At 40.3% G+C, this 24,457-nt stretch overlaps 1 protein-coding gene across 1 annotated transcript in view; it reads left to right on the top strand.

Annotated features, from left to right (window-relative positions):
• Positions 1 to 24,457, top strand: part of Parp4 (poly(ADP-ribose) polymerase family member 4) — a 108,456-nt gene that overhangs the window by 19,114 nt on the left and 64,885 nt on the right. Inside the window, exons 9-13 of the mRNA XM_042685458.1 lie at positions 8,158 to 8,328; positions 11,965 to 12,125; positions 18,080 to 18,217; positions 20,841 to 20,936; positions 23,295 to 23,478. Of these exons, the coding sequence (XP_042541392.1) occupies positions 8,158 to 8,328; positions 11,965 to 12,125; positions 18,080 to 18,217; positions 20,841 to 20,936; positions 23,295 to 23,478 (750 nt within the window). The remainder of the gene's footprint in view (positions 1 to 8,157; positions 8,329 to 11,964; positions 12,126 to 18,079; positions 18,218 to 20,840; positions 20,937 to 23,294; positions 23,479 to 24,457) is intronic.

Below are 24,457 nucleotides of genomic sequence, written 5' to 3'. Positions count from 1 at the left end.
ACAGTCATCTTAATCTACGGTAGTAATCAAGAACATGAGTACAATGTGCTTGTGGGGTTTAGGTGAAAACTGAATGTTACCTGACTTGAGGAATTGTTTAACTGTAGAAACAAAAATTAACAAACTGATCACTGATGGCTCACACCTGTAATCCCAGTTACTCAGGAGACTGAGATATGAGGATCAAGGTTTGAAACCAGCCCAAGTAGAAAAGTCTGTGAGATTCTCATCTCCAATTAACCACCAAAAAGCCAGAAGTAGAGCTGCAGCTCAAGTGGTAGAGCATGAGCTTTGAGCAAAAAGTTAAAGGACAGCAGTGAAGTAATCAGTTCAAGCCCCAATACCAGAAAAAAGAAAGAGGAAGAGTAGGAAGAAATAAAAATATGTTTGTTTAAAAAACATTCATGTTTGCAAGCCCAGAGTTCAAGCCCCACGAACGACCAAAAAAACAAAACAAAACATGCATGTTTGGTGCATGAGGCCCTGGGTTCAATTCCTCAGCACCTCATATGCAGAAAAAGCCAGAAATGGTGGTATGGCTCAAGTGGTAGAGCGCTACCGTGAGCTGAAGCGCTCAGGGACAGCGCCTAGGCTCAGAGTTCAGGCCCCACAACCAACCAAAAAAAAAAATAAATGCCTCTTTGGGAGACTCCAAGATGGTGCTGAAACAATAGGGTATCATCCTAACTCATTCCAACTGGGAAGAAAGGAGAATCCCAACATGCAAAACCCTCAAGAGACCGACAATGAAAAACTGAACAAGAGAGAACCATAGGAACCGAAGGAGAAAAGAAAAAAATGCTCGTAGACTGCACACACAAGAAGGAAAATTGCAAAGACCCCTCCCCCCTCGCCAGAGTGAGGCCCAGCTGAGCCAAGCCACAAAAGTAGCCCTGCAGGGGCCCAGGATCTCAGGACCAGCAGCAGACTGCAGAACCCAGACACAGAAAACTTCCACAGTTCAGAACCTGGACAGCGCAAACAGGCTGAGACCAGAGACACATCACAGCAGTACCCAGATCTGGAGAGCTCCCACAGCACCACTGGACAGCCCACAACCAGTCCCAGAATCAGTGAGTACCCCACCAAGGACCACCCCATGAAAGGCCAACACTGGTGATGACCCACGGGACTTGAACTGGACCCATCACTCCCCTAACCCAAGAAGGAACACTACACTTTAAGGGGGAAAAGAGGACAGAACCATCCCCCACCCCCATCTCCACCTACTAACATACAGTGGGAGGCCACAGGGACCCATTTGACAGCCACTAGGATCCTGTCCTGCCTACAGTTCTGGCTACCGGGACTTTGCATACAGGGCAGCAGTGGGTGTAAGGCTCTCCTGCTGGGAAACCAAAGTGCACAGGTCTAGTGATGGCTAGCATCCGGAGGACAAACCCTTCCCTACAACAGAACTTGCCAAGCTGGAGACAGAGGGGTGTGGGGTCCAGCAGAGGCTAGCAGCTGGAGGACAGCCCCTCCCCCTGACAGAACTTGCCAAGCCAGGGAACCGAGACTGGGCAAAGTTCCTCTCAGCCAGCCTAGGGCTGAGAGCATACATCAATAACTGACCGGGGAACCAACCCAGAACCAAGCAAAGGCTGCCACCTATTAACCAAAAACAGCCAGAGCTCAGGATTCGACTCTGATAATCCCTGAATCCTCATGTGAAAATCACAGTGAAAAATTACAAGATTCATCAACAGACAAGACAGCAAACCTATCCCAAAAGCCAGGGGCAACTCAGGAACAAACTCTAGCATGAGTGAAGAAGAAATGGAGGACAAACAATCCATTAAAGAGGTGATGAAGGAATGGGCCAACAAAATAAGGTGAGAAACAGACCAGCAATTTAAAGAACACAAAGAGGAAATAGCAAAAGAAATTCAAGACCTAAAAAAACAGATGCAGTCAAGAGTAGACATGGTACATAGCTCATTAAAAGATGAAACTAACACTTTGAGAACTGATATAGAAACCATCAATGGTTCAATTTCCACAACACAAACCACAATGGAAGCCATAGTTAACAGAATAAATGAGATGGAAAATAGAATATCAGGAACCAAAGACAAAATGCAGCAGCTGGAGAAAAAAAGTCACAGATTTGGGGAAAAAACACTCAGAATTTACCAAAATCCAAGAACATACAGACAATGCCAAGAAATTTAATCTTCATGTAATTGGGATCGATGAAGGAGAGGAATACCAGAATAGAGGGATGCAACACTTATTCAGTAAGATTATTACAGAAAATTTCCCCAATCTTTTTTTTTTGTCAGTCATGGGGCTTGAACTCGGGGCCTGGGCGCTGTCCCTCAGCTCTTCAGCTCAAAGCAAGCGCTCTACCGCTTGAGCCATAGCACCACTTCCAGTTTTCTAGTGGTTTATTGGAGATAAGAGTCTCACAGACTTTCCTGCCCAGGCTGGCTTTGAACCGCGATCCTCAGATCTCAGCCTCCTGACTAGCTAGGATTACAGGCATGAGCCACCATCACCCGGCATTTTCCCCAATCTTAAAAAGAGAAAATCTTACCTATATCAGAAGCATGCAGAACACCTACCAAACAGGATCCCACTTCTAGGCACATCATAGTAAAAACATTAGACTTAGTAACAAAGAGATGATCTTACATGTGGCAAAATCAAAGAAGGAGCTATACTACAATGGAAAGAAAATCAGAATCACTGCAGATCTCTCCACACAAACTCTCAATGCAAGGAGAGTCTGGAAAAGTACCATCCAAGCCCTGACAACAAAGAACTGCCAACCTAAACTGGTATATCCAGCGACATTCAATGAAGACACTAAACTTTTTAATAGTAAAGAAAAACTAAATGAATTCATAAACAATAAGCTAGCACTACAAAAAATATTAAGAGAAGGAATACAGTCCAAAAAAAAATTGAGATTGGGGAACCATATCAGACAGATATCACTAAGAGATCAATTTAGTAAGCACAGGAGGAAAGAAAAGAAGAAAAACTTTGGAAAGCAATAAAATGGTAGGCAATACAATGCAACAATAAACATTAATGGGCTCAATCCACCAATCAAAGAAAAAGAACAGATTGGATCGGAAAAAAAGATCCATCCATTTATTGTCTCGAAGAGACTCATCTTAAAGCCAAAGATTAAAAACAAACTCTGAGTGAAGGGATGAAGACCTTCCATGTGGATGCACCCAGGAAGAAGGCAGGGGTTGCCATCTTGATATCTGACAAAATAAGCTTCTCATTGCAATCAGTACAAAAAGACAAAGAAGGTTATTACATTTTAATACAGGGAACAATCCAAGAAGAGGATATCACCATCATGAATTTATACTCACCAAACATTGGTGCACCCAAATATGTTAAGTAAATACGCTCAGACTTACAGAAAAAAAAATACACCCAAATACAATAATAATAGGAGACTTTAATTCTCCGCTCTCACCAAAGGATAAGTCTATCAACCTGAAGATTAGCAAAGAAGCCTCTGAACTCAATGATACAATATCCCAAATTGATTTAACAGACACCTACAGAGTTTTCTACTCTACAAAAACTCAATACACATTCTACTCTGAAGCCCATGGAACTTTCTCCAAAATAGTTCTCCATCATAGTTCACATAAAAGAATTTAAGCAAATACGAGGATGAACACAATCCCTTGTATTCTCTCCAACCATAGTTGAATCAAGCTAGTTCTCAAAACAAAGCATACTGTAGAAATTACTCAAATACATGGAAATTGAACAGCACACTTCTGAATAACACCTGGGTTACAGGAAAAAATGAAAGAAAAAATCAAAAAGTTTCAACAATTCAATGAAAACAAATACACATCATAATGAAAACTATGGGACACAGTGATAGGAGTCCTGAGAGCCAGATTTAGTCTCAGTGAACACATCAAGAAAACAGGCAGCTCATGTAAATAATCTCATGATGCAACTAAAACTTAAAAAAGCAAAAGTTGAACCCAAAATTACTAGATGGAGCAAGATAACCAAAATAGCTGAAATTAATGAGATAGAGATTAAGAAAACTATAAGTAAAATTAACAAAAGAAAAAGCTGGGTTTCGGGGCTGGGAAGGTGGCTCAGTGGTAGAGCGCTTGCCTTGCATGCTTGAGGCCCTGGGTTCGATTCCTCAGCACCACATAAGCAAAAAGAAAAAAGCCGGAAGTGGCGCTGTGGCTTGAGCTGAAGAGCTGAGGGACAGCGCCCAGGCCCCACTACCGGACCCAAAAAAAAAAAAGAAAAAGCTGGGTTTTTGAAAAATAAAATTGAAAGGCCTTTTGCAAGATTAAAAAGGAAGAGAGGAGACCCAATGCCACAGGAAAAATTACAACAAGCATCCAACACATCCAAATGATCATAAAGAACTATTTCCAGAATCTATACTCAATGAAGAAGGAAATGGATGCATTGCTAGAGAAATACAAATTGCTCAAACTGAACCAAGAAGATGTAAATCAATTAAATAAGCCAATAACATACATCAAGATAGAGGAAGCAATCAGAAGTCTTCCAATAAAGAAAAGCCCAGGCCCAGACAGATTCACCACAGAATTCTATAAGACTTTTAAAGAAGAATAAATACCCCTACTCCTCAAGCTCTTCCATAAAATAGAAGCAGAGAGAGAGAGATCCCAAACTCACTCTATGAAGCCAATATCACACTCATCCCAAAACCAAGCAAGAATCCAACAAAATAAGAGAACTACAGACCAATCTCTGATGAACACTGACACAATGCTTCTCAATAAAATTTTAGCCAACAAAATCTAGAAACATATTTTTAAAAATCATATATTATGATCAAGTAGGCGTCATGTCAAAGATGCAGGGCTGATTTAACATATATAAATCAATAAATATAATCCATCACATCAACAGAGCCAAGGTCAAGAACCACATGGTTATCTCTATTGATGCAGAATAGGCTTTTGACAAAATACTACACCCATTCATGTTAAAAGTTCTGGAAAAAAATTGGAATAGAAGGAACATTCTTTAAAACAATAAAAGCTATACACAACAGACCAACAGCCAATATCACTGTGATGGGGAAAAACTAAAACCAATTCCCCTAAAATCAGGAACCCTGCAAGAATGCCCACTCTCTCCACTCCTCTTCAATATAGTTCTGGAATCCTTAGCCAGAGCAATAAGGCAAGAAAAGGACAGGCAAGGAAGCAATTAAACTATCCCTATTTGCAGATGACATGATCTCATACCCAAATGACCCCAAAAACTCCACTCCCAAACTCCTAGAACTTATTAATCACTTTGCCAATGTAGTAGGATATAAAATTAACCCACAAAATCAGTTAATTGCCTTTCTATAGACCAAGATTGTACAAGCAGAAAGGGAAATTAGGGAAACAATCCCATTTGCAATAATCTCAGAAAGAATAAAACATCTAGGGATTAACCTAACCAAAGATGTAAAGGACCTAGTTAGTGAAAACTATAAAAGCCTAAAGAAAGAAACCAAAGAGGACACCAGGAAATGGAAAGACCTTCCATGTTCATGGAAAGGTGGAATCAATATTGTGAAAATGGCCATATTGCCAAAAATGATATACAAATTCAACACAATTACCATCAAAACCCCAATGATGTTCCTTACTGAAATAGAGCAAACAAATCCAAAAATTCATATGGAGCAATAAAAGACCTAGAGTAGTCAAAGCAATTCTAGGCAAAAGAAACAATGCAGGCGGTATCACAATACCAGATTTCAAGCTCTACTATAGAACTATAATAACAAAACAGCTTGGTATTGGCATAAAAATAGACCCAAAGACCAATGGAATAGAAGATCCAGAAATAAAATCACATAGTCAGCTGATATTTGACAAAGGAGCCAAAGACATACAGTGGAAAAAACATAGCCTCTTCAACTGTTGGTGCTCAAAAAACTGGGAATGCCCATGCAGAGAACTAAAAGCAGACCTCAGCTTGTCACCATGCACTAACATCAACTCAAAATAGATTAAAGACCTCAACATTAAACCTGAAACTCTGAAACTACTGTAGGACAGAGTAGGAGAGACACTAGAACTTACAGGCATAGGCAGGAACTTCCTGACCAGAGTCCCAGGGTCATAACAGAGTAGAGAGACTCAACAAATGGGATTACCTTAAGATAAAAAGTTTCTGCACCACTAAGGACATAGCTACCAAGCTAGAAAGTGAAGATATTTACCAGCAATATCCAAAGGCCTACTATCCATTATATACAGGGAGCTTAAAAACTAATCACTCCCCAAATCTAACAAACCAATTACTAAATGGGCAAGGGAGCTAAAGAGAGACTTCTCAGAAAAAGATAAAAATGGCAAAGAAGCAAATGAGGAAATGTCCATCATCCTTAGCCATAAAGGAAAAGCAAATAAAAACAACCCTGAGATACCCTACCCCTGTCAGAGTAGCCTATATTCTGAATTCAGATGACAAATGCTGGTGGAGATGTGGAGAAAGAGGAACTCCACTGCACTGCTGGTGGGAATTTACACTAAAACAACCACTCTGGACAGCAGTCTGGAGGTTCCTCAGAAAACTAAGTATAGACATTCCCTACAACTCAGCCATACCACTCCTATGCATCTACCCTGAGCAACAGGAACCAGGATACAAGGACACATGTGCCTTCATGTTCATTGCTATACTGTTCACAATAGCCAAGATATGGAAACAACCCAGATTCCCCACTACAAATGAATGGATCCATAAATCATGGTACCTGTGTACAATGGAATATTATGCACTTATTAGAAAGGTCAAAATAAAGGCATTTGCAGGGAAATGGATGGAAGTATATCAAATCTGTTGAGCAAGGTAAGTAAGATCAGAGAGACAAATGGCACATGGCAGATGTTAAATTCAAAATGCAAGGAGATTGGACAATCAAGACTCAAGAAACAAAGGACCTCTTAATTTGTCACATCATTTTTAGATGACTCCATGTTCTTGACCTCACATATGGTATATACATGTGCACATCTGAGGGAAGCTAGAGGAGGGTACAGAATCGGAGGAAAACAGGTAAAAAAAATGCAACAGAGGGGCCCATCAGCTGCACTGGACATTGGTGAAAGTAAACTAAGCAACTCTAGGGCAGCAATGGGAGGGAGGGAATGAGAGCAAAAGGAAAAAATGTACATATCACCCAATTTGGAAAAAATAGCTATAGTGTAACATAAGGTTTATATACCATGACAATGACAATATGGCTCGTGAAAGTTAAAATGTGTTTGTTACTTTAAGTATCACTATCTACGTTATCACTTAATCTCAATAAAGAGGAAAAAAATGCATGTTTAACTTAATCAAAAGCAAGTGAAGATAATCACTAGATTTTCTACAAAATAAAGTTGACTTACTGTCATTCTCCAATCCAAGTATCACTACATTTTTGTTCATTTTATTTTAAAAGATTGTGTGGGTGTCCCAGGAAACTAGATGTTTCTGTCTGAATAGCCTTAGGGCTAGTTCGCAGGCCTGAGGGACAATCTTGGTCCCCACTTACTTGCCCAGACCCTGATCTACTTTCTAATAGCCTTTCACTTCTCTTACAAAAGGAAGACATGCTCCCAGCTTACCAGAAAAATGTTCTTCTGGACTATATATCTAATTGTAAACTAAGCCAGGCACTGGTGGGTCACTCCTGTAGTCCTAGCTACTCAGAAGGCTGAGATCTGAGGATCGATGTTCACAGCCAGCCCAGACAGAAAAGTCCATGCGATTCTTATGTTCAGTTAATTAGCAAAAAGCCAGAAGTGGAACTGTGGTTCATTGGTGGAATGCCAACCTTGAGTGAAAAGGCTAACTAAGATTAAGAGGCCCTGAGTACATTTTTTTGTGCCAGTCTTTGGACTTGAACTCAGGGGTTGGGCTCTATCCCTGAGCTTTTTTGCTCAAAATTAGTTGCTCTGTCATTTGAGTCACACACACACAGTTCTTCTAGCGTTTTGCTAGTTAATTGGATATGAGTCTCTTGTACTTTCTGCCCAGGCTGGCTTTGAAACATGATCCTCAGATCCTGGCCTCCAGAATAGCTAGGATTACAATCATGAGCCACAGTGCCTGGCTTCTTTGATACTTTTTGGTAATTATCAAGAGTTGATATTAATAAGCATATTGACTTTCTGTTTGAAGGTAAGCAAAGCAGAGGGGATACTCCTTCTCATAAGAACAGCCCTGAAGAAAGGCGAAACAGCCGAAGAGCTACAAAAGATGATGGCTGAGTTCTACAGATTGATCCCACACAGACAGCCAGAAACTGAAGTGAACCTAAGACTGTTAGCTAAGAAAGAAGATCTCTGCCAGGTAAACCTGTCAGATAAAAACAGCTTAAAATACATTGGGAGGGTTTGTCTTTAAAAATATGGTGATGACAGTTGTTTAAGGATACAGGTGGACCTGTTGCAACAATGAGAAGTACAAGTTGTCATGTCCAAAACGAGCCTTACAACGTTGGTGCGGGGGGGGGGGGGGGGGGGAGGGGGGGGGGAGGAGAAGGATTGGGATTAGGATTAGGGGGGGAGGGGGGAGGCTGGGAAGGGATGTGAAGGGTAAACAAAGGAGGAGGCTGCAATGCTTGGTAAGAAATGTACGCATTATCCTGCCCATGTAACTGTAACCCCTCTGTACAGTATGTTCACAAATAAAATTAAATTTAAAAAAAAAAAATATGGTGATGAGCCAAGCGCCATTGGCTCACACCTGTAATCTCAGCTACTCAGGAGGATGAGATCTAAGGATCATGGTTCAAAGCCGTCCCAGGTAGGAAAGTCCATGAGACTCATTTCCAATAAACCTCCGGAAAACTGGAAGCGGTGTTGTGGCTCAAGTGGCAGAGTACTCACCTTTAGCTGAAGAGCTGAGGGACAGTGCCCAAGCCAAGAGTTCAAGCTCCATGACCAACAAAAAATAATAATAAATAATAATAATAAATAATAATATGATTAATTAAACTGAAAATAAATTGTTGAGTTATCGGTTTATGCCTATAATCTCCACCTACTCAGGAGACAGAAATTAGGAGGATAACAGTTGAAGCCCAGCTAGGCAAAAAGTAGGTGGGACAACCATTTAATGAACAAATCAAGTGTGGTGGTTCATGCTTGTGATCCCAGGTATATTGGAGGCCATAAATAGGAGGATTATGATCCAGGCTGGTACTGAACAGAAAAAAAAAAATGAGATCCTAAAAAAATGACCTAAACAAAAATAGTCTGGAAGAATGACTCCATCACTAAAGCACCTAGCAAGCGCAAGGCAAAAAAGAAAAAAAGACAGGAAGGAAAGAAGGAAGGAAGGAAGGAAGGAAGGAAGGAAGGAAGGAGGTAGGGAGGGAGGGAGGAAGGGAGGGAGGGAGGGAGGGAAGGAAGAAGGGAAGAAAGAAGGGAGAGAAGGAAAGAAGTTGGTTGAATGTTCTGGAATGCTCTGGACCTTTTCACAAGTTGTGAATATATTGCATAGTGATACAAATACAGAAATGTTTCAGAATTTCTGCACTATGAAAATTATTTCCCCAATTCTGAATTAGGATTCTTAGTTCAGCAGAAATAAGAAACTGCAATTGACTCCAAAAGTAACATTTCACACTTTACAAGATTATTTGAATATGCTTTGTAACTTAGGGGTGCAAGACAAGTAGAAGTCAGTATAGAATATAAATTTTACTTATTAAATGACGTTTATGAAATCTAGATGTGCGGTAGCTGTTGGCCTAGTCTATTCTATGACACAGTTTGTTAATATTATCATCAAAGGCCAGCATCTATCCATCTATCTATCTATCTATCTATCTATCTATCTATCTATCTATCTATCTATCTATCTATCTACCTGTCTGTCTGTCTGTCTGTCTATCTGTCTATCTGTCTATCTATCTTTAATACAGGCCTGAACTCAAAGCTTCACACTGTTGCTTAGTTTTTCTTGGTAATGGCTGATATTCTACCACTTCAGATATACCTCCAGAAAAAAATTCTGATTTTGTTTTGTTTTGTTTTATTTTTTTCTTCTTTAGCTGGCTAATTGGAGAAAAGGGTCACTCAGATTGTCTGCCTGGGCTGGCTTCAAGCCATGATTCTCAGATCCCAGCTTTCTGATTATTTAAGGTTATAAGCATGAGCATCTAGTGCTGGCCTGGGGTCCATCTTCTTTACGTGTCTGTATATTCATTGTAAATTGACAATGCCAAGATAAGCACCAGTGTTTCATGCCTAGCTACTGAGGAGGCTTAGATCTGAGTATTATGGACAGGCAAATCCCAGCAACTTTTATCTCCAATTAACTGCCAAAAAGCCAGAAATGGAGTTGTGGCTCAAGTGGTAGAGCACCAGCTCTATATGCAGAAAAATAAAAGTGGATCCCTGTTTGTCACCATGCACAAATATCAACTCAAAGTGGATGAAAGACCCCAATGTCAGACCTGAAACTGAAATTACTGCAAGAGGGAATAGGAGAAGCACTAGAACACATGGACATAGGCAGAAACTTTTTGAAAAGAGTCCTTGGGGCACAGTAGATGGAGAGACACTTGACAAATGGTACTATGTCAAACTAAAAAGTTTCTGTACAACAAAAGACAGTTACTAAACTAGAAAGACAGCCAACCAACTGGGAGAAGATCCAGAAAGACAAACGATGCATGTTTTCTTTCATATGCAGAAGCTAGATCTGAAATATGTAAGGACACGATGCAGTATTCTAGACACTGATACACAGTGAGACCAAAGGAGGATATTCTTTTTTTTTTTTTTTTTGGGTCCGGTCGTGGGGCTTGAACTCTGGGCCTGGGCACTGTCCCTCAGCTCTTCAGCTCAAGGCTAGCACTCTACCACTCAAGACACAGCGCCACTTCCGGCTTTTTTTTTCTTTTTGCTTATGTGGTGCTGAGGAATCGAACCCAGGGCCTCCGGCTTGCAAGGCAAGCGCTCTCCCACTGAGCCACCTTCCCAGCCCAAGGAGGATATTCTTGAAGGGGGGAGCACAAAGGTGCAATGCCTATGTGCACTGATCATTTAAAATAAGATTTATCGAAATGAACTCCAGGAAATGGAAACATGAGATTTTTTTCTTTGTTGTTGTTGTTTTCTTTTTGTGTTGTTTGTTCATTTATCTGTCTTTGGGAGGGTAAATGAGGCACAGAAATGGAGGGACAAAGGGTGAACAAATCCAACAGTGGTGCTCATTGTTGAAAATGAACTATACAACTTGCGGGTGAGATTGGAAGAAAAACTGGGAGAGTGCAAGGAAAGAGGTAATATTGAAGGAAAGGGGTAATATTGTCCAAAAAGAAATGTAACATCCAGACTCACTGTAAACCTCATGTTTAGCTCCTAAAGAAAGGAAGGAAGGAAGGAAGGAAGGAAGGAAGGAAGGAAGGAAGGAAGGAAATGTACTTTTTACCTGACTTATGTAGTTGTAACCCCTGTACCTTTATTATAACAATTTAAAATTTTAAAATTAAAAACTGCTAAAGGACAGTGCTTAGGCCCTGGGTTTAAGCCCTAGTACCAGCACACACACACACACACACACACACACACACACACACACACACAAGCATGCACACACGCGCACGTGCACACGCACAAATGGATAGTACCTTGCACTTTCAACTACAGTTCACATCGTCCTATCTGAAGTATTTCCTTTGGGATTTATGTAGAAGTATCCCCAAACAGAATTTTCTTTATTTTATTAGTTTTTTTGAGACAAGATTTCACTAATGCTGGCCTTGAACTCATAGACTGAAATGTGATCCACCTGCCTCAGCTTCCCAAGTAGCTGGAACTCCCAACCAGCTTTCATTAACTTTAATATACTACTAGCAGAAATACTGGGAGCTTTGGGGGGAAACTGACTTTTTCCAAACTCTTTAAGAAACTTCTAATATAATAGAAATATTAATTCTGATATGTAACATTTGTGTATTATTTCTACCCACAGCTAATAAGAGACATGGTTAATGTCTGTGAAACTCATCTGTCCAAACCCAACCTGCCATCTCTCGCCAAATACCAAGCTTTGAGATGTAAAATTGAGCATGTTGAATGTAACACAGAAGAGTTTTCCAGAGTTGAAAAAGAGGTATTACAGAATCATTGCAGGTAAGCATAAAAACAATACCTTGGGAGCTATTCTGATGTAATAATACTCTTTGAGATTTTGCTCTGGTAATGAGGCTGGGGAGTTAGCTCAGTGGAAGAGTGCTTGCCTAGCAAGTACAAGCTCTTGAGCTGTGTCCTCAGCACTGGATAATGAAACAAAACAGAACACTCTTGAGCTGACCTGAATATCATTATCTGAAAAATTAAATGAATGGAGCTGGAGCCATACTCAAATGGTAGTGCACCTTCCTAGCAAGTGCAATGCCCTGAGCTCAAACCTCAAAACCAATAAGTAAATAAAGCTGGGTACTGGTGACTCATGCCTCTAATCCTAGCTACTCAGAAAGCTGAGGATCAGAGTTCAAAGCCAGCCTGGCAGGAAAGTTCGTGAGAGTCATCTCCAATTAACCACCAGAAAACCAGAAGTAGCATTGTGGCTCAAAGTGGTGGAGCACTAAACCTTGAATGGAAAAGCTCAGGGACAACACCTAGGCCCTAAGTTCAAGCTCCACTACCAGCAAAAAATTAAAAATAAATAAATACATTTACATATGTAAAATAATAAATCTATTCTCAATTCCACTTTGTATAAACTAAGATGGTTCTAATTTTTTACTGGAAAATTGTTAAGTGTTGGTAAAGATGTGGGGATATTGAAGCCCTCACCCAGTTGGCTATGAAAATGGAGCAGCCATGTTTGGTGAGTGTTGTAAATTAAACAGAATTACTGTGTAACCAGCAATTCCATTCCTAGTTGTTTTTGCTGTTGTTTGTTTGTTGTGACACTACTGGGGTTTGTACTAGAGCTTGCAGCTAGGATTAGAGGCATGAGCCATTGGCGCCCAGCTGTATGTTCCCATTTTTATGAAATATCAGGAATAAATTAATCTGTGGAAACAGAAGCAAATTTTCTGGTGCTCTGGGGAATGGAGATAACCACTAGGTGGGTATGGAGCTTCTTTTGGAGTAATGAAATGGTTTGGGACTACACAGAGGTGGTGGTTGTGGAACATTTTGGATGTATTGAACACTACTAAGTTGTACACTGAGAGTGGTTAATTTTATGTTATGTGATTGTGTGTGTGTTTGTGTGTGTGTGTGTGTGTGTGTGCACAGGGATTTAACACTGGGCCTTGAACTCTTGCTGGTTGGCTTATTCGTTTGAGGCTCCTCTCTACCACTTGACCACAGCTCCACCTCTAGCTTTTTGCTGGTTAATTGAAGATAACCAGTCTCATAGGTTTTCCTGCCCCGGCTGGCTTTGAATTGTGATATTCATATCTCAGCCTCATGAATAGGTATGATTATAGACATGCTGATAGCATCCAACGTCAAAGAATTTTCTTTCGGGCTGGGAAGGTGGCTCAGTGGTAGAGCGCTTGCCTTGCATGCATGAGGCCCTGGGTTCGATTCCTTAGCACCACATAAGAAAAAAGAAAAAAGTCAGAAGTGGCGCTGTGGCTCAAGTAGTAGAGCGCTAGCCTTGAGCTGAAGAGCTGAGGGACAGCGCCCAGGCCCAGAGTTCAGGCCCCACGACTGGACCCAAAAAAACAAAACAAAACAAAAAAAAAACCAACAACAACAACAAAAAAGAATTTTCTTTCATGCCTACCTTTCTTTCTTCTTTTCTTCCTTTCTCCTTTTTTTTCTTCCTTCTTTTTTCTTTCTTTCTTCCTCTCTTCCTTCCTCCTTCCCTCCCTTCCTTCCCTTTTCTTTCATGCGTGCCAATAATGAGGCTTAAACTCAGGGCCTGGGCCCTGTCTCTTAGCATTTTCTCTTGAGGCTGGTGTTTTACCATTTGAACCACAGCTCTACTTCCAGCTTTTTTTGCTAGTTAATTGGAGATAAGAATCTCTCAGAGGGCTGGGAATATGACTTAGTGGTAGAGTGCTTGCCTAGCATGTATGAAGCCCTGGGTTCAATTCCTCAGTACCACATAAACAGAAAAAGCTAGAAGTGGCACTGTGGCTCAAGTGGTAGAGTGCTAGCCTTGAGCAAAAGAATCTTAGGGACAGTGGCCAGCTCTTGAGATCAAGTCTCAGGTCTGGCAAAAAAAAATAAAAATAAAACTCTCATATTTATCTGGCCAGACTGACTTTAAACTGTAATCCTCAGATCTCAGCCTCCTGAACAGCTAGGATTACAGGTGTGAGCCACCAGCCCTCGCTGTCAAAGAATGTATGTCCTAACCGCCATTACTCTGAACCTCATTAGGTTTCTTAGTACAGAAAATAATGTATTTGGTGACTTACTTATTGATGATGGTACTGGGGGTTGAGTTCAAAGTTTTGTATTTTCTGGAATCTGCCTAGAAAATGCTTGAGTCATGCCACCTGATTTTTTTTTTTTTTTGAGATAGTACCTAGAATTTTTGTCCAGGCTTACCTGGACCATGATCCTCCCATTAACAATGCCTGATATAGCTGGGATGACAGTTAACTATCATGCCCCCTTTTTTATTAATTTACTTTATTATTATAGAAGTGATATACAGAAGGATTACAATTATGATTTCAAAAAATGAGTACATTTTCTTTCACCTGGTGTCTTCTGGCCCTCATTCTCTCCCAGTCCCTCCCTCCTGTCTGCACCCATGAGTTGTATAGTTCACTTTCACTAGTGTCACATGAGTTTTACTGCTGCACTTTTTCACCCTTTTTTCCTCAAGTTCTATACCTTCCTCCCAACTCTTCCAAAGATATACACTTGAATATACCATACATAAGGAAAAGAAAAACTAAAACTATTAAAAAGAGAGGTCTCCTGTTTCCATATCTTGGAGTTCATTTCAGTATGTGTATTATTTTATATAAGTATGATGAGGTGCTTAGGCATTGTGCCTTTATGTTTCTCTCCTAAGAATATCCTCTTGTGACCTCATGGTGTATGCATATCTAGAATCCTGTATAATTGATCATATCCCAGTGTCTTTTAAATCCAGTTTCTGCATATCAGAGAGAACATGCGCTTTTGTCTCTCTGAACTTGGCTTACCTCACAGCATGATTTGTTCCAGTTCCATCCATTTCCCTGCAAATTATATTATTTTACTCTTTCTAATGGCTGTGTAAAATTCCACTGTGTATAGGTACCATATTTTTTGGATCCACTCATCTATTGTGGGGCATCTGGGTTGTTTCCATATTTTGTCTATTGTGAATAGTGTAGCAGTGAACAAGCATGTGTAGGTGTCTTTATCATATCCTGGCTCATGATGTTCAGTGTAGATGTCCAGGAGTGGTATGGCTGGGTTGTAGGGAAGGTCTATGTGTAGTTTGTTTTTTGAAGAACCTCTAGACTGCTGTTCAGAGTGGTTGCACTAGTTTGCATTCCCACCAGCAGTGCAGTAGGGTACTGTGAAGACTCAGGGTCTATGTTGAGGGGGCAGAATGATGCAGGCTCCAGCCTCAGGATTATCTGAGGGCTGTGTTTGGGATTAGGAAAGCTCTTGGAACGCCGGGCTAGAGAGGGAAAATGTTCTCTCTCCCTATCTCAAAACACATGTCACAGACTCCTGGGAGCTGAGGAAGTAGCTCTTCTGCTTGCTTAAACATAGATGAACAACTGGTCAAGCATTTTCCTGAGATTGGAGAAGTGGTTTGAGCTTGCTCTAAAATAGTTTAGATAATAATATACCTAGACATTGTCTCATAGGTCAAGTAAAAATGTATTTGTTGAAATTTTTGTGTGAATGTCTTCTGACCAAATCTTGGCAAAGATTATGCTTGCTTGTCTTTAAATACCCACTAACAATAAAGCACAGCATGCAGTGGCAATTGCTGTTTGCATGCTGCATCCCCTGTGTCCTGGTGATTTCGTGACCCTTACCCAGGGACCCCAATGCACTAGACGTTCACAGTGTACCTTTTTCCCCACATTCCCACCAACATTTGTTCAAATTCAAAATGTTGGCCAATCTAACTGAGATGAGATATATTCTCAGAGTTGTTTTGATTTTCATTTCCTTTGTACATGTCCAGCTTTTTAAATCAAGATGAGGATGTGTTGAGAATTCTGGCTATGCTGACCTCAAACCAAAATTTCCCTGTTTCATCTCCTGAGATGCTAGAATTACAGCAAGAGCCATGGCTTACTAATTTATGTCTCTCTTTTTTTAATGTAAGGTCCATGAAGCCATAATCTGTTTCCAATGCCTAGAAGAATATTCCCCACAAATTACGTTTATTGAAAGAATGCATGAATAAATGGACTCATTTAGTTTGTTTTCATATATATGCAGTTTCATTATATATATTTTATGAATGCATACATATTAAGTGATATATTATATAAAAAAGACAGTTTATTCATATATGAATGAATGGAACTTTTTTCTTATATTTTCATGTATTGTGTCATTGACAAGATTGGGGGTATTCCATGCATAAAGCTTTGTGATAATATATATATATATATATATATATATATATATATATATATATATATATATATATATATATATATATATAGCCAGGCACTGGTGGTTCATGCCTATAATCCTAGCTACTGAGGATACTGAGATCTGAGGATCACAGTTCAAAGCCAGCCCAGGCAGGAACATTTATGAGACTCTTATCTCCCATTAACCACCAGAAAACTGGACGTGGTACTGTGGCTCAAGTGGTAGAGTGCTAGCCTTGAGCTGAAGAGCTGAGGGACAGCACCCAGGCCCAGAGTTCAAGACCCATGACCAAGAAAAAAAATTACATTTTCCAGCTACTACCTAGCCTTGGTGGTAATTATGGGAATTTGATCCTAAAACCAGCCCATTCTTTTTTTTTTCTGGCTAGCATTACAATGAATCCTTACAATAATTCTTGTTTTTCAGCAAAAATACGTTACTTCACATTATGTCTTTATTATCGAAGAATGGGATTGTTTTCATTCTCGTATTTTTTGTAGTACTGGGTTGGAACTAAGGGGTTTGTGTGCTTACTAGACACTCCACCACTTGACACATACCCCCAGCACTGTTTTTAAAAAATTTACTTTATTGTTAGTATAGAGGTGATATAGAAAAGGGTTATATTTACATGTGTCAGGTACTGAGTACATTCCTTTCATACAGTGTCATCTGCTCCCTTTTTCCCTCCCATCTCCACCTACCAGTTGTATACTTCACTTTCATTAATGTGCAGTGAGCTCCACTGCTGTACTTTTCACCTTTTTCCTCAGATTCTGTGCCCTCCCCGCCACCCTTCAGCAGATATACACATGAAAACACCATCTATGACTAAAGAATACAGAATCATCAGAAAAAGAAAAAACAAATTTTAAAAAATCTTTTGTTTACATATCTTTGGAGCTCATTTCAGTATGTATATTATTTTATATAAATATGGAGAGCTGCTTAGGAATTGTACCTTTGTGATTCTCTCCTAAGACTATCCTGTTTTGGTCTCCCTATATATGAGAATATAGACTCCTGTGTAATTTGTCATATTCCAATGCATTTTAGAACTAAGTTCTAAGTATCAGAGAGAATATATGCCATTTATTTCTCTGATCTTGGCTTACCTCACTTAACATCATTTGTTTTAGGTCCATCCATTTCCCTGCAAATGACATTATTTTATTCTTGCTAATGGCTATGTAAAATTCCATTGCATAAAGTACCACATTTTTTGATCCACTCATCTATTGTGGGCCTGATAAAGATCTATTGCTGACAAAGATCTTGTCTATTTTTCTAGTTTAGTAACTATGTCCTTTGCCATGTAGAAATATTTTAGTTTGATATAATACCAGTTGTCAAGTCTCTCTCCATCTGCAGTGCCCCTGGGACTCTTTTCAAAAAGTTTCTGCCTATGCCTATGTGCAAGGTATGTTATAATTCATGAAATCAGTTCCCTAACAATGGACATTTGAGTTGTTTTGGGAATTCTTCTATGAATAATTATATTTTCTTTTGCTTCCAATTATGTAATCTTAGATTTATCTTTTTCATTCTTACAGTGAAAGCCTTGGAGAAATCTTGCAGATATTCAGAGTTGGCAGGGTGAATGAAGCCACAGAGTTTTTGAGCAAACTTGGCAACGTGAAACCCCTGTTGCATGGATCTCCTGTACAAAACTTCGTTGGAATTTTGTCTCGGTAAGGCTATGCCATCTATTTTCCAAAATTTTCCAACTTAAAAAATGTAAAAATTTTTACTTTCTTTTCCACTCTTTTTTTTGAACTACAGAAAACTCTAATCCCTGCAACATCAAAGTAAACAACAAACATTGGTGTTTTCCATACAAGTCACTAGCTTGTATCATCCTAAAGAAAAGTGCACAGTTCATGATTAAATTCAGTTCATAATTTAAATTATATATTTTAAAGTGTGTTTCCTAGGTATGAATTGTTCTTTGAAGAATGGCCTTGTCATATGAAGAAAGTGATTCCATATTTCATGACCCTTCCATGTAGATCTGGTCTTGGATAGAACAAAACTTGAGAAGAATGGTCTAGAGCTAAGTGCTTGGTAGTTCACACCTATAATCCTAGCTACTCAGGAGTTTAAGATCTGAGGATCGTGGTTTCAAGCCATCAAGACCAGGAAAGTCTGTGAGACTTTTTATCTCTGATTAATGATCAAAAAGATAGAAGTGGAACTGTGGCTCAAGTTGTAGAGCAACAGCCTTAAGTGAAAAATCCAAGTGAGAGTGCAAGGACCTGAGTTCAAGCCTCAATGCCACTGAAAACTTAGAAGCTGAAGAATGTGATTTAAAAAAAAAAAAATAGCTTTTATGTCTGTGGTACAAAGTGCTTTAGTATCACCTATAGGGATAAATAGGAAACCAGTTGGAAAAATATGAATGCCTAGAGACATGTAGAGTTTACCTGTCCTGGAGTATTGTGTGTGTGTGTGTGTGTGTGTGTGTGTGTGTGTGTGTCTTTAACCATCCAGCGTATCCATTTGTAGACTTATAGGCACATTCTAGTTACCACAGATGAGGAAAACCATGCAATCTATGCTTCTCTGGGTCTGGCTTAATTCACTTAATGTAGTTTTTTTACAACTCTTTCCATTTCCTTATGAATGGTACACTATCATTCTTTCTGATGGAAACATAGAGTTTCATTTTCTTGACCCATTCATCCACCGAGGGGCATCTGGGTTGATTCCACATCTTGGCTATGGTAAACAATGCTGCAATAAACATGATTGTGCTGGTATCCTTAGTGTGGCATTGCTTATGTTCTATTGTGTAAATGCACAGGAATGGAATTGCTGGGTCCTAAAGAAGCTCTATGTTTAATCTTTTGAAGAAACTATACTGCTTTCCAGTATGATTGAACAAGTTTACCTTTCACCAACAGTGTAGTAGAGTTCCCTTTTGGCCACATCTCTGCCAGTATTTGTGATTGTTAGTTTTCTTGATAATGACCATTTAATTGGGGTGACGTGGAATTTCAGTGTTATTTTGATTTGCATTTCTTTCCTGGCCAGTGATATTGAACATTTCTTCATGTGTCTATTGGTCATTCTTCTGAGAAGTCTATATGTCTTTAGTAGATAACTTGCTTTTGTTTGTTTTGTGCCTATACTGGCACTTGAACTCATGGCCTGGAAGTCTTGCCTGGCTCTTACTCAAGGCTGGTGTTCTACAACTTGAGCCATACCTCCACTTCTGGCTTTCTTCTGGTTAATTTGGCACCAGTGGCTCATGCTTGTAATCCTAGCTACTCAGGAGGCTGAGATCTGAGGATCTCAGTTCAAAGCCAGCCAGGGCAGGAAAGTCCATAAGACCTTTTTTTTTTTTTGTCGGTCATGGGTCTTGAAATCTGGGCCTGGACACTATCCCTCAGCTCTTCAGCTCAAGGCAAGCATTCTACCACTTGAGCCACAGCACTATTTGCAGTTTTCTTTTTTATTGGGGGTGGGGTAAGGGTCCAGTCGTGGGGCCTGAACTCTGGGCCTGGGTGCTGTCCCTCAGCTCTTCAGCTCAAGGCTAGCTCTACCACTTGAGCCACAGCGCCACTTCTGGATTTTTTTCTTTTTGCTTATGTGGTGCTGAGGAATCGAACCCAGGGCCTCATGCATGCAAGGCAAGCGCTCTACCATTGAGCCACCTTCCCAGCCCCTACTTCCAGTTTTCTGATGGTTAATTGGAGATGATTCTCACAGACTTTCCTGCCCAGTCTCCTTAGATCTCAGTCTCCTGAGTAGCTAGGATTACAGGCATGAGCCACTGACTCCCGGTCTCATCTCTAATAAACCACCAGAAAACTGGAAGTGGCTTTGTGGAGCTGTGGCTCAAGTGGTAGAGCACTCACCTTGAGTTGAAGAGCTGAGGGATAGTGCCCAAGCCCAGAGTTCAAGCCCCATGACCAAAAAAAAAAAAAAAAAAGAATCTCACAGATTTGTCTGCCCCACAATGGCTTTGAACCTCCATTCACAAATCTCAACCTCCTAAATAGCTAGCGTTACAGGTATGAGCCACTGATGCCTGCCTTCTAGATAACTTTGTAATATCTCACACAATGGGAACTAATTGCTGTGCTGGGTTGTTTAGAGAAAATGATAACAAAAAATAATCTGGCCATGTTCAGTACAGACAGAATTTTTTTGCCAAATATATTCAATCTGTGGTTGGTTGAATATGAGAATGTGTAACCCATAAATAGAGGCCAACTACACTTTGCTTATTAGTACCCATTTCTGCTAGGATTTCAAGGCTCTAATAAATACTTTATCTAGTACATCATTGTAATGCTCTTTTCTTTTCAGCGGGTTGCTTTTACCCAAAGTAGTTGAAGATCATGGCGTGCAAAGAACAGACATTGGAAATCTCGGGAGTGGAATTTATTTCAGTAATTCACTCAGGTCAGTGCACTCCATCCTAAGTCACCAGCACTCACTACTGAGCACTTTCTGGGGTTTCCCCCCTCATGATCCTTGCTGAAGGAGTCTTTCACCCACAGAAGCAGAGTACTGTAGAAGCTTGTCTTTTATAGTAAATGTTTGGAGAAACTGTTTGAAATCATCTCCATGATTTTATTCACTTGAGTCTGTGTGTGTTTCTCTTACTGAAGCTCCAGAACACTCAAAGGTAAATCATTATTAGTCATATACCACAGACAGGGGCACTAAGGAAAGCCAGGAACTTTGCCTGAGTATATGCAGCTAAAACTCAGTACCAGGGGGCCTAGGCCTTTCTAGTCAGCCTTCTCTAGGCCTCTGCCGTCACATCTGCAGCCCAGACCTCCTCTTGTTCTTGAGCTAGACAGAACTTTGTTGGCTTGTTTTTATTTAAATATATACAGCACAAAAGAATAACATTGTGTTAGTACTCACACCTGTAATCCTAGCTACTCAGAAGGCTGAGATCTGAGGATTGTGGTTCAAAGCCAGACTTGTTAGGAATGTCCATGAGACTCTGATCTCCAGTTAATTGCTAGAAAGCTGGAAATGGAGGTGTGACTCAAGTTGCAGAGCAAAAGCTCTGAGTGAAAAAATCTAAAGGATAGGCCCCAGGCCCTGAGTTCAAGCCCTAGCATCATGTACACACACACACACACACACACACACACACACACACACACACACACACACACACACACACACACACACACACACACACACTGTGGTTTTGTTAAACCTGGGTCATTGTGACAAAGATAAATGGGGGGGCTTTTTGTCTTTTGTTTTTTATTGTAAACATTTCTGTGATCAAAATTTTACCAAATGATTTTTTTTTTTTGTCGGTCATGGGGCCTGAACTCGGCCTGGGCACTGTCCCTCAGCTCTTCAGCTCAAGGCTAGCGCTCTACCACTTGAGCCACAGCACCACTTCCAGCTTTTTGCTTATGTGGTGCTGAGGAATCAAACCCAGGGCCTCAAGCATGCAAGGCAAGCATTCTACCACTGAGCCACCTTCCTAGCCCCTACCAAATGATTTTTGCCAAAAAAATATATATTATTTTTAACTACTACCAGGGCTTGAATTCAAGACTTTGTGCTCACCTTTGGCTTTCTTGCTCAAGGCTGACACTCTACCACTTGAGCCACCTCTACTTCTGGCACTTGCTTGTTAATTAGAAATAAGAGTCTCATGGACTTTCCTGCCCAGGTTATTGTTGAATCTGGATCATCAGATCTCAGCCTCCAGAGTAACTAGCAGTACAGATGTGAGTCATCAGCACCTGCCAGTTGACATTTGTTTTTGGGTTTTTTTTGTGTGTTTTTTTAGGGCAAGTCTCAGAGCTAGGGATGCAGCTTAGTAGTCCAGCACTTGTCTACCATTTGCAATACCCTAGATTACATCCCCAGCACCACAAGTAAAAAGTCCTCAGCTTCTTTAAAAACAAAAAGTTCATCTCCTACAGAGTGAAATGAATCTGGGCTCCTTCAGCAACACTGCTGTTTTGGGCTTGATTGTTTTTGTTTGTTTGTATGTTTGTTTTTAATACAGAAGTGTGTCTCAAAACTGTTGTCTCCAAAAGCATATCCCGGCCTGTCCTCCTCACAGCTAGATTCACCTTATTGAATGTGCAGATTCCCAAAGAAGGAAACTGAATCAGTTTCTCCATTGGGCAACATTTGAAATGTTTATTACTCCATTTGGATTTCAAGAATAAGAATACAATGTCTTTCTTTCCTGTACAATTTATTTTATTTTTTATTGTTATTATAAAGGTGATGTACAGAGGGGTTGCAGTAAATATACTTTCTGCATAATTGGAATGACAAGTAGGCCCCACGCTGTCCAAGGGTTTTTTTGTGTATGTGTTTGTTTTTTGTTTTGGTTTTGCCTGGGCTCTGTCCCTGAGATTTTGTTGCTTAAGGCTAGTACTCTATCATTTGTGCTGCAGCTCCAATTCTGGCTTTTGGTGGTTAACCGGAGAAAAGAGTCTCATAGACCTTCCTGCCCCAGCTACCTTTGAACCATAATCCTCAAATCTCAGCCTACTGAGTGGCCAGGATTACAGGTGTAAACTACGGTTGTAATCTATACCCAGAGAAGTGCACTTATATCTTGACTGTGTTTCATCACATGAGATCAGATGTTGAATTTTTCATTTGTGACCTATCAGTGCTCAAAAAGTTTTGAATTTGAGAGCATTTCAGATTTTGGGTCCATATTTTAGGATTAGGGAGTCTTGGCCTGTGTTTCCTAATTATGCAGTGACGTTGGATGTAGCTATAAATAACATAAATGTACTTATTTCCATACATGTACAGTACAAGCAGTAAATATTCACACCCAGGAAATACAGATGGCTCCAGATTCCTGCTCATCTGTGATGTAGCCCTCGGAAAGTGTGTGGACTTACTCATGAAGAACTTTTCCTTAACTGAAGCACCACCAGGCTATGACAGTGTGCATGGAGTGTCAAAAACAGCCTCTGTTCCCACAGACTTTGAGGTATTTTTAATATTTAAAAACAAACAAACAAAACAGATAGGCCTGGGTACTAGTGGCTCACTTCTTTTTCTTTCTTTTTTTTTTTTGGGGGGGGGTCCGGTCATGGGGCCTGAACTCTGGGTCTGGGCACTGTCCCTCAGCTCTTCAGCTCAAGGCTAGCGCTCTACTACTTGAGCCACAGCACCACTTCCGGCTTTTTTCTTTTTACTTATGTGGTGCTGAGGAATCGAATCCAGGGCCTCATGCATGCAAGGCAAGTGCTCTACCACTGAGCCACCTTCCCAGCCCTAGTGGCTCACTTCTATACTTCTACAATCCTAGCTACTCAAGAGGCTGAGATCTGAGGATTGTGATTCAAAGCCAGCTCAGCAAGAAAGTCCCTGAGATTTTTATCTCCAATAAAACTGCCCCCCAAAAGCCCAAAGTAGATCTCTGGCTCAAGTGGTAGAATGTTAGCCTTGAGCCAAAAGAAGCTCAGGGACAGGGCCCAGACCCTGAGTTTAAGTCCCAGACTGGCAAAAAAACAAAACAAAAAACTGCCAAAACAGGCAAGAAGGGGCTTGAGTGCCCAAAGAACAGACTCAAGCTTTGCTTCTGTTTTTATTAAATCTACTTTCATTTAAAAACTGTTTTCCTACCAGGGTACTGGTGGCTCATGACTGTTAATCCTATCCACTCAAGAGGCTAAAATCTAAAGATTGGGGTTCAAAGCCAGCTTTAGACAGACAAATTTGAGAGATTCTTATTTCCAAATTAAAAATCTGGAAGTCAAAATATGGCTCCACTTTTTTTTTTTCACCTTGAACAAAAAAGCCAAACAAGAGCTTGAAGCCCTGCATTTAAGCATCAGTACTGGTACACAATAATAATGAGTGTATTTCTTCAGCCTTCATTTGATATGTGTGCAAGAGTTTCTGTGAGAACACGACCCATAAAGACCTGTTGTTCTTATTGTTGTAGCTATTCTTTTACCGCCTAT

This window comes from Dipodomys spectabilis, unplaced genomic scaffold, assembly GCF_019054845.1.
Source record: "Dipodomys spectabilis isolate Male_0828 unplaced genomic scaffold, ASM1905484v1 ptg000095l, whole genome shotgun sequence".
NCBI classification, from domain to species: Eukaryota; Metazoa; Chordata; class Mammalia; order Rodentia; family Heteromyidae; genus Dipodomys; species Dipodomys spectabilis.
This window is presented reverse-complemented; position numbering and strand designations above follow the sequence as displayed.